Genomic DNA, 11,472 nt, shown 5'->3' with positions numbered 1-11,472 from the left:
ATGAACAAACAACAACACAGTGGATAATCCGGTCCGTGGCAAAAAGGTTGGGGACCGCTGCTGTAGACAGCAGAAAATGGCCAGGTCATTCACCTTAAAACACAACAATGGTCCTAAACTTACCACCAAAGGAAAGAAGGTCAATATCATTAAATAGTCATTAAATATGACATAAATCTGTGGATAGACTTGAAGAGAGCAGTCCATTGAATTTGTCTGAACTTTTGAATAATGGAGCAATTCTGCAAAGAAATATTGTTAATTATTTGGGATCCCTGACTTTTCCGGGCATATGTGATTTTTTCTCCAGACTCCAGTCACCCCAAAGTTAGAAGAACACATTTGTACAGGATGTCTTTGGATGAGGTAGTATGAAATTTCCCCTTCACTTGAGTGGCCTACCATACCCTGCTGAACACCTTCACATAGTATAAAACTGAATTTTACTGCACCCCAGGCCTCCTCACCTCACCTACATCAGTTCTTGACTTTTGTAACACCCTTGTAGCTGAATAAGCACAAATCTCCACAAGCACACTCCAAGATCTGGTGGAACATCTTCCCAGAAGAGTTGAGGTTCCTATAACAGTATAACAGTAAATGGGGACTACATTATGATCCTGATCAAATCTTATGATCAGGTGTGTATATATAATTGATTGATTGATATTTTTTTTGGTTATAGTTCATTAAAGTTTATTTTATGATGTTAGAATTTAATATACATTTTTTTGGTTGTATTGATTTCTTATGACACCTTTAACCTAGTTAAGAAACAGAGCTATATGATCCTACCAGTAACCCACCAACCCACACTCACAGACACACACGTATACACATGCGTACTTTCCCGTTAACCACCAAGGGTGATTCTGAATGGAGGGGTTTAACCTATTCTTTAACAGTGGTGGTAGGGGGGTTTGGGTGTGTGAAAGTCGGGGCAAAAAGTCATGACCTAGAAAGCCAAACAAAAAAAAACAACAACAATGTTTTGTACGGTGGCTGAGAAGTGCAAAACACATTAACAAATGAGAAAACAAAACAAATCCGAAAATAAAATAACAAATTGAAAAACAAAACAAATCCGAAAACAAAATAACAAATTAGAACACAAAACAAATCCGAAAACAAAATAACAAATTAAAAAAAAAAAAAAAAAATCCGAAAACAAAATAACAAATCCAAAACCAAAATAACAAATCCGAAAACAAATTAACAAATTAAAAAACACTAACAAATCCGAAAACAAATTAACAAATTCAAAAACAAATTAACAAATCTGTAAACAAAATACGTTGTTTGTTTATGGCTAATTGCTTAATAAAAATATGAATAAAAAAAAAAATAAATAAAGAATAAAAAAAAAGACTGTTGTACTTCCTGTATATCTTGAATGACAGGTGTCTTGTCTAACGATTGGTAAAATAATTTGTAATTGTGTTTTCGGATTTGTTATTTTAGTTTTGCATTTGTTATTTTGTTTTCGGATTTCTTAATGTGTTTTGCACTTCTTGGCCACCGTAGTTCTGCCATTGAAGCTTTGAAGGTTTGGGTATGTGTATTCTGAGATGCATTTTTTGCTCACCATGGCCACGTATAGCAAGGGCACATCTAGAAAATTATTTGTGGGGTGGCACGAGAATTATGAGGGTCGACAACATTGAAGCAAAAATCACTTGATTTTAAGTGAATTTGATATCTGAAAAGATTGGAAAGACAAATTAAAAGACATGGTAAGTAACTTTGTTTCTTGTTCTACAAAACCTTTGGAAAGTCTATACTAAGCATAACAAACAATACAGATTATACATATATATAAACCCTCAATGCATTAAGTACAGGTTTACTTAAGTCAAAAACTTCTAACAAATACACAGAAACCACATTAAATTAGCATATTAACGGACAACAGCAAACGTGTTGCTGTCATGTGATGTCCCTTGTCAACATTTCGGAGATTCCTGAAGACGCAAGCTACTGCAAACAGAGTTTCGAAAATGGTTATGCTGTTAGTCATCAAAACATGTGAAGATATCATCAAAATAAACTATAATAATTTATAATATATTTACTTGTATATTTATACAAATGCTTCGATTAGTTAAAAGACCCGAATAGAGTCATTTGTTTGTGATCAGTGATCAGGCTGGTTGCACTGAATGTATTTGATTCACTAAAATGAAGCAGTTCATAGAAGTTGTTTGTTCAGGCTAAGGTTTAATAGAATTAATTGTCATCACATTGAAGCACTGCTGCAGTCAGTCGATTTAAGAAACTGATTATATTTTAAACATTGGGATACCAGTGCTGGGGTGGCAGATGGGGTGGCAATGTTCATCTGTCCCTGATGGATAGTGATCTCTGACCTCTTCTTTATCCACTGCCCTCAACCTTGGGGTAACTATAATTGCCCATGGTTACCCCCAAAGTTGTCAATGTATACCCAAACTGTTCTTTTTAATTACATGCTGTTCATGTGACCCGGTTTTTTCGCTTACTTCTCTGCAAGATCAGAAGGATGCAGCAATTTTTATCTACACAGTCTGCTCAGGTGCTTGTTTGGCCTCTTTTCATCCATTTGAGACTGGACTACTGTAACTCTGCTGGCAGTGCTCCCTCCACTGGCTTTCGGTAGCTGCACGCATTCGATTTAAAACTCTAAGGCTTGCTTACAAAGCCAAAAAATGGACCAGCACAATGTTACCTCTTATCTCACAATGCACTACGCTGCCTCAGATCTTCCCACCATCTCTCAGGGGAAGAGATAGCATCCCAACAGGATTGTAGGCTGACGGTATCCTACGTCTGCAGCCTGGTGAACCAGTGTTGATGTATTAATGGAGGTTTTAAAGCACTCTTGTACATTGCTCTGGATAATGTGGGTCTGCTAAATGCCTTAAGTGTCTCTCATTAACAAACCACAGATTCAAGACAACTGTTGGATGCCTTGCTTTGCATTTATTTCCAAAGGATTGCTGGGTCAGCAGTTTCTGAAACATACTCATACTCAAACAATGTTTTGCTGTTGTGGTGTACCAGATTCATGACAAAACAAAAACCTCACTCCCTGCGTAGGCTCATCTTAACCCCTCAGGCCATGGGCTTCTCGGACAACAGAGATGACCTATAAGGGAATACTAGGACAATCAATAAAATGTCCTTTTGAACCTTCAAAACCATAATGTTCTGAGATTCAAAATGGTGTTTGTTCGATGTTGTTTTTGTCACACTTAGCATTCTGTGTAAACTCTCAAATGCTGTTGAATCAGCGTTTTTTCTGCAAATCGTACAACATTGCATACAATATGGCACTAACTATCATGAGATAGAACATGCCACCAATGTCTCATCAGGACCCTGTGAACAATCTTGGGCATGACTCTTGGGTATACATGGAAATGACTTAAGAATCGAACCCTTTGTGCCAGGGTCTGGCAAATTGTTTTCTCATGGTTCTTGTAATTTCGCAAGATGAGTCTTCTACCCTGACTGCCACTCATTTGGTCTCCATCCTTGTGGTTAACAAACGAGAACATTGCAGCATTGACCTAGAAATCCAGGAAACCAAAAAGCATCACAAATGCACTGATATCAGATCTTGTAAGTGCCTTGACACCTAGAGATACTGTATGAGATGATATCTCTTTGATATGTCAAAGGTGGCGCTGTAGAATTTTGCATCGTTCCTGTTGCTGCAAAGTTAAAACTGGCAGCTCGTCACGAGATGTTCATACCACAATAGGTACCCTGAGCTGGCAAGATGAAGATGCTTGCTCTCCATTCGTTGGCTGCCGTGCTTTTGATAATGTCGCTCGCTGAGCCTCTGAACCAAGGTACGAGTCTTGATCAAGTTTGGTACTTTAATGGGCAGATGAATAGTAAATATAAAAAGATGTCCAGGATTTTCTGTCAACTGTAAACCTGTTTGCATTCTCCTGTAGGTGCTGAAGCCATGCCAGTGAGTTGTTGTCTGAAAACTTGTGAAACCAAAGTGCGAAAAGAGCAACTCAAATCCTACACCATACAAGACATACCCTTGTGTCCTGTCAAAGCTGTGAGGTAATTATTATTTTTTTTTTCTTTTTGACAATCTAAATCCTTTTCATACTTCTTATTTTTCCTGAGCTACATTTCCACAAACATCTTGTTCATAGATTCGTCACAGAAAAAGACCTCACACTCTGCTCGGACCCGTTCTCACCTTGGGCCATTAATACGATGATCTTCCTGGACAACAGAGGTGCTCAACAAGGCAACCTTCAATAACACGTCCTTTGAAATGTATTGCACCCTTTCCATACTTTGTACTCGAGAACCGCAATGTTTCGTGTCCTCTTAAAGCATTTAGCATTAGAAAGAATGTGTATGATGATACTATATAGACAAAAACTTGGACACCTGAAGATTTGTATGTGCTTATTGAGCATCCTCGCCAACATTCTGGAAAGATGTTCCACTAGATTTTGGATTGTGATTGTGGAGATTTGTGAGATTTTATTCAGCCACAAGGGTGTTAGTAAAGTCAGATGTAGGTCAGGGTGCAGGGGTGTTCCATTTAATCGCAATAGGGTTGAGGTCAGAGCTTAATAGCAGATCATCCACTCCAACCTATATCTTGATGGAGCTGCCTTTGTGCACAGGACCATTGTCATTCTGTGTTTGGGTCCCCTAGTTGAAGTGAAGGAACATTTTTATGGCTTCTGCATCCAAAGACATTCTATACAATTGTGTGCCTTGAACTCTGTGGTAAAATGGGAAAACTTTGGGGGAAATATTATGTGACTAGAAAAATGAGGTGTCCCAATACTTTTTGTCTATATAGGATATATATATATTTTTTTTTTTCTTCAAATGATACTTATGTATTTTTGCAACTTCTTTTAGGCATTAAAGTGTATCAACTGACAAAGTTTAAATGTTTTCTATTTGGTTTCTTGGTTTTTGTATTAAAACCTAAAACATTCATAAATGTAAAAAAGAAAAATACTATATTAAATATAACCACTCTTACCACATTTGATCAAGCAAAAAAATATGATTTCTCTTTTTTCTTTTTTTTTACATCATTATTTTCTGTTTATAGTTCTTGGGGAAATTCTGGGAACCACATTAGTTCCTCTTGTCATTTCTTCGAGTCAAATATTTGTTCGCACTCCTAATTTTCTTTGTTGAAATAAACTTATTAATGCATTCAAAATAAATAAATAAATAAATCTAAGAAGGTTTTTTTTTCCTTTGCTCCTCTTGTTCCACCAAATAATAAAAATTAAACCATTAAATTCAACACTAAAATAAAACAATACTTTCTAAAAAAAATAATAATAATAATACTTAAATCAATATTTAATCATATTTTTGTTTGGTTTTTTACATAAAAAAAGACATTTTCACGTTAAGTGCAAACTTCACAATAATAAAAAAGAGAAATACATAGACAAACAAATAAATAATTAAACAAGTAACCTAAATATATTTTTTAGTTGTTAAAAAAACAAAGAAAAAAAAAACCATGCATAGCACATGATGCAACACAATTTTCTCAGTGTTGTCATGTTCTCCAGTAAGCGTCAAGTGTCCTATTTTCTCTCATGTGGTTAGAGAAGCATGACCGGTGCATTCCACTGTGTAGCAGTACTCTGAGTATGGGGGGGTGGTGGTGGTGGGGGAAAGAAGGAAACTTGAATGTGTGCAAAAAAAATTAGTGATCTTGACTTATATTCTATAAAAGTGTTCTACAAAAGTAAAAAGTGGATATAAAACGTTTACACATCCCCAGTTAAAATAAATCATGTCCAAAAGTAAAATCATGTAAAAAAAAAAAAAAAAAAAAGTATGCACAAATATGTATACCCTTCGGAGTACATGTGAAAGTGCTTTCAGTGAACCAATCCCGTTCAACCTCAAGCTCCAAAGTAACTCTCATACACCTGCTATTGATGAAATGATTCTGAGTAGGAGTTTCTTGGTTTTACACGGAAATGAAATTGTGAAGCGTATACGGGATCTCATTGTTGTGAGGTTACATGTAGCATGGAATGCTGTGAAGGCCATGAGAATATGGGGTGCCAAATGGTGTCTTAGCAAGTACTGGTCAGCCTGGTCCTTCCATGTGACAAAGTCCTCTCGTGAATAACAGTCCATTGAAGTCTGACTAATCCAAGGCAAATAATGTTGGAAATTTGTCATGAAATTGATCAACTTACTGGGCGTCTTTTCCAACGTATCTTCCGAAGACCACCACAACTACGGTGAAGCATGGTGGTGGGGGTGTCTTGCTTCTGAGCTGCTTCTCATTGATGACTCATAACTATCTTAAGATGAACTGTCCCAAAATCACTTAATCCAATTGCGTTCATCGCATCATGACCTAGAAAACCAGGAAACCAACTGCATCTTGACGGCACAGATCTTTACGAGGTGAGAGTTTGAAGCTGTACTGTAGATTATTGCTCTCATATTTGCTCCTGCAAGGTTTAAATCCTCAGTTCACTGAGATGTTCAGACCACAGGTGATACCTTGAGCTCGAAAGATGAATATCCTCCAATCTGATTCTCAGCTGCTATGTTTCTGCTGACATTACTTGTTTAACCTTTCAACTGCGGTACCAGTCATGATCTTACAAAGTTTTCTACTTTCTTGTGGGGCTTGGCTTGTTGTTGGGGGATGAATATGAAGTCCTGGATGTTCATTGAATGATCGAAGATTAATTGTCAACTGTATAGTTTCTCCTGTAGGTGTTTATCTATGACTTGTCTTCTGAAAACTTGTGACATCAAAGTATTAAAAGAGGACCTTGAAACCTACAAGACAAAGACAAGAACCTTACACTCTGTTTAGACGAAGAACTACCAAAAACACAAATCCAAGTCAAAAGGAACTGCTTGAAAATGAGAAAGTCAATGTTTCTTTTTTGGAAAGGCCCAGTCAGAACTCCGGCTTAAACCTATTGAACAGCCTCTGGAATGTTTTAAAATGTCTCGCTGTTTGTAATGTTTTTTGCACTGGAGTGCTATTAATTTCTTAATCAAAATATTCAAGCTAGATGTTTACACAGACAAGTAAACAAGACGCTGCAAAAGAATACCCTGCTGACATTATACTGTAGGTCCTGCGTTCGTCTCTCTGACCACAATACTCAATACACAATACAAGGTCTTCCTGTAGTGGTTTCTATTTCGACGTTTACTATTTTCAAATAATTGTTTTCAGAGGCTTTTTACAGTCTCTGCAACTTAATTTGTTACCATTTTATCAGACCATAATAGAAAAGGTTTTAGTTGATAAATTTAAAGAAGTTTGATTAATTGAAAACACTATGTAGATGGAAGGTTTTAGCAACCAAAAAAAACGTCCACATCATACTGAAGAATTGTCCAAAATTGTTTTTTCAGAACTCATTCCCATCTGTTTGGTTTTCCCAAGCCACCTCACAAATGTCATGAGGTGGTTATCAGAAAGTATCGAGACTTATTGTACTGGTGCCTTTCTGACCACGTGCCTTACCACGTCTGCAATTTCATCACGTACAGCAAGTTAGAACAAAGAGCAAACGTGAAATTTTGTGTTGAAATGGGCAAACGAGTCGTCGGAGGTGTTTTGAGGGGCACATGTGCTTCAAGTGTGGAAGAACCTCACTGGAAGACAAAAGGAGATCAGGAAAACCTTGAACGAGCTCAACCCCCGAAAATATAGATATAGGCCATTCGGCAACTTGCGCATGATGATTGTCAGAGAACAATCTGCACGGTCTTACTTTTCGCACCCACCCTATGCGCCAGATTCGGCTCCTGCGGACTTCTCGAATTTGAAGATGCAGCACAAAGGTTGCTGTTCTGACACAATTACAGAGATCTAGCACAAATCACAGAAGGTGCTTGACACGCTTTGAAAAGAAGACTTCTAGGACACGTTCCAGAAGTGGCTGCTGCTGCCACTTGATTGGTTATGACTTTAGCCTATTGAATGCTATAACTTTAAATCCTGTCAATGTCAAATTTTCACTGGTGGGTCTTTTCTTTTTTACGGCATTTTTCAGACACCCTTATACAGAGTGACACCTGAGCAGTTGAGAGTAAGGGGCTTGCTCAAGAGTCCAATGCCATAACCACTAAGCTACCACCTCCTACATACGGTATCCGCTCTAAGTTAAATTCAGATAAAATACTCTATAGATTAGCTGGGGTAAATTTCTACTGGTTTCTTTACTGTATCGATGAATCAGACACAAAAAGAAACCTGTCCTCTTTTGGGTAACACTGGAGAGTAGAATTATTAGTAGGACGATAAACACATAAAATGTGTTAAAGGGGTATAAAATGTTTGATTTGATAACATGTTTCCACTCCGCTTGATCTTGTTCACATTTTTGTTTATACCATATGGCATGAAGCTACTCAATATGCATTGTAGTGGAGGATGTCATCTAATTAAAGCCAACGAAGCAACCAAGAGGCTAAGGGTACTTTTGTATATTTTGGCCTTCACACAAAGTGTAATTCTTGGCAGGAACCTTTAACAGAAACACTCCTCCTCATGAGTTTGAATGAAGCATGGTGGTGGTGCAGAATCATTTTTTGTCATCACCAGAAAAAACAGATCAGGTTTAAGGACTCAAATACAAGACTGAAAACACAGGGTCGTCTTAGACAAAGGGTTTTGAGACTTGACCGGGTAGATGCTCCAACACTTTAACCTGACCTTCCATAAGGAGAACAATCTGCCAAACCAATGAAGTTTTCCACAAATAAAAATGGATTCTTGAGAAGAATCTTGACAATCTATCGCAAGATAAACTGTTCACAGATTTCACCCCTTGGGCAAGTAATTTGGGTAAAAATTCAAATAATGTTGACTATTGATGGGGTTAGGATGAAAGAGTGTTCATGGTGGGCCAGGAGTTTCAAGTTACTTCAGTGTCCGCTTCCTGTCTAGTCGTCATATTTTCCGCTTGTCAAACTCACTTCGATGGAAAGATGTAGGCTAATGGAGGTCCCTCCCCCATCAATAAGACCATGTGCAGTCAGAGCTGGGTGTCTCAGAAGACGGCAAAAATGCACCTTGCGCTCTTTATCTTCTGCATCATCGCAGCGTTCTCCAGCATCTTCGCAAGTAAGTCGTATTTGTGTCACTGCACACTTTTGATTCTGTTCTTTGTGGGGTGGCCTACATTTGTAAGGTCGAAATGTTATATGTAGCATCTGTGGGTTTGAAACGGAGAAACTCTGTTTTGCATCTGTGTGTGGTCTTCATGATCTGCAGCACATTTTTTGTAGTTGTGTGTAGAAAATGCTGTATATTCCCATTATAATGACATCTTTAACCAGCTCTTTTGACCCACAGGAAATGGAGGCCCAAGAACTTGTTGCATTAAAACAACTTCCAAGCCGGGCAATGTGACGAATATCGTGCGCTACTGGTTGCAGAAAAAACAATATTGTCCAGTCAAAGCAATTGTGTAAGTGATCCAATATTTGTATTATACCTTTTCATTAGTTTGTCTCAAAGCTCCAGGGTCTCTAATTTAATCCTTAGCTTAGCTTAATGCCTGTGTTTAGTTTGTTATGTTCTCTTGTCTTCATATCGGGACTCCTCCAGATTCTCCCGGTTCCCTTTGACTTCCAAAAACATACCTTTTAGCAAACCGGGGACTCGAAATCGCACTTACGTGTGAATGCTTTTGGGTCTGATTACAGTCATGTGGTTGTCGTTGTGGTCGTATCATATTACTGAAATGACTGTAAAGTGACACCAAAAAAAGCTTATTTAAATGTTTAGTATTGCAAAAAAAAATAAAAAAATAAACATAACTAAATAAAAAAAGGGAATTATTTTACAATCACACTTTAGATTGGGGTGAATGCGCATTATTTGCAAAAGGTGCTCCGGCCCAACAGAGTTTTCTTCTTCTTCTTTTTTATTATTATTATTATTATTATTATTATTATTATTATTATTATTATTATTATTATTATTATTAATAATGTTTGAAATAGGGGATTGAATCTGGCTGATCTTTTTTTTTTGACAACTAGATATTTACAATAGTTATTAGATAATTTTTCTATAATAATAATAATAATAGTAGTAGCAGTAGTACTCTGGAAGCTCAATGATTAATTTGTTGGGTTTCTGATCGCATTTATATCCCAGTACCACCAAGTTGCCACAGCTGGGCCCTTGAGCAAGGCCCTTAACCCTAAACCACTCAGTTGCCTAAAATGACAAACATGTAAGTCGCTCTGAAAAAATTGGGTCTGCCAAATGCATTAAATGGTAATGTAAATTGTAAGGGGAGTGGGGGCTATTTGTAAAAAGTGCTTTGACCATATTTTAATAATAATAATATTAATAATAATATTTGTTGTAGTAGAAGCAGCAGTAGTTGTAAGAGTGTGCTTGGATCCCACAGAATTGCTTGTTGTGGCCATATTTAATATTTTTGTTATTATTATTATGTATTAATATTATAATTATTATTATTAGTATTAGTAGTAATAATTTGTGAAACTTGTGATCATATTGTATGATTATTATTATTATTATTATTATTTGTTGAAGCCATTTCTATGTACTACTTATACTAATAGTATAAACAGTACTAGTGGTCATAGTAATGGGAGTGGGGGCTATTTGCAAAGTGGGCTTGGACTCCACAAATTACTCCTTGTGGCCATATTTACTATGTTTATTTAAAATTATTTATTATGTTTATTAGAATTAATAATCGTAGTAGTAATATTAGCAGTTATAGTATGGGGACTGGTGGCTATTTGTAAAGGGTGCATTGACCCCATAGGTTGCTGTTTATGGCCATATAAATTATTATATTTTGTAATATTGATGGTATTCTTATTGTTTTGCCAGTCGGCATCTGACTCGTTGTTGTTTATGTGCTTATAGAAAAGCATTCTAGCACGTCTTATTTGTTCAATAATCCAGCTGCGTATTTCTCTGCAGGACGTGGTAGTCAAGTTCCAAAATATTTAACTGTTTTTTTATTATAATTATTTTTTGTACAGGTTTATTCTTAAGTCTGGGAAATCTCTTTGCTCTGATCCTGACTCCCACTGGACAAAATGGGCCATGCAGATGGTCAATGAGGAACTAAAGCAGAAGAAAGAGGGCTTACTAGCAACGCCGATGTCACCTTTGGCCAGTAGATGGCCTCAGGCGTCTGCAAGTGTAGCCGAGTTCATTGGGGAGCACAGAGCGGACTCGCCCAAACCGAAGCGCAGGCGAATCAAGATAATAAAGAGAAAAAGAAAGGAAAGGAAGAGGAGAAGAAAGATCCCCAAGCAACCAGTGATCGATCACGCTCCTTCTTTTACTACGTCCTCTTATAACTAAGTGCTTATAACCACGTTTTCATGTATCAGTGATATAATCTTGTGCTTAAACGCTTTTAGCTACAGTGTATGGACTTATATGTATAACTGACAGAATATTGGCTCAATAAAACAATCATATTGTAC

General features: G+C 37.0%; 2 protein-coding genes across 2 annotated transcripts; both read left to right on the top strand.

Moving 5' to 3' along the window:
- Window positions 1–3,634: 3,634 nt before the first annotated feature.
- Window positions 3,635–5,221, top strand: LOC310726380 (C-C motif chemokine 8-like). The gene is made up of 3 exons (XM_083541901.1): window positions 3,635–3,833; window positions 3,942–4,059; window positions 4,155–5,221. The coding sequence occupies exons 1-3, from the start codon at window positions 3,761–3,763 to the stop codon at window positions 4,264–4,266; spliced, it is 303 nt and encodes a 100-aa protein (XP_083398027.1). The 5' UTR covers window positions 3,635–3,760; the 3' UTR covers window positions 4,267–5,221.
- Window positions 5,222–8,961: 3,740 nt separating this feature from the next.
- Window positions 8,962–11,472, top strand: LOC310726956 (eotaxin-like). The gene is made up of 3 exons (XM_083542978.1): window positions 8,962–9,109; window positions 9,341–9,455; window positions 11,020–11,472. The coding sequence occupies exons 1-3, from the start codon at window positions 9,013–9,015 to the stop codon at window positions 11,345–11,347; spliced, it is 540 nt and encodes a 179-aa protein (XP_083399104.1). The 5' UTR covers window positions 8,962–9,012; the 3' UTR covers window positions 11,348–11,472.

The sequence above is a fragment of the Silurus aristotelis genome (genome assembly GCF_946808225.1).
Source record: "Silurus aristotelis genome assembly, chromosome: 5".
Classification (NCBI taxonomy): domain Eukaryota; kingdom Metazoa; phylum Chordata; class Actinopteri; order Siluriformes; family Siluridae; genus Silurus; species Silurus aristotelis.
This window is presented reverse-complemented; position numbering and strand designations above follow the sequence as displayed.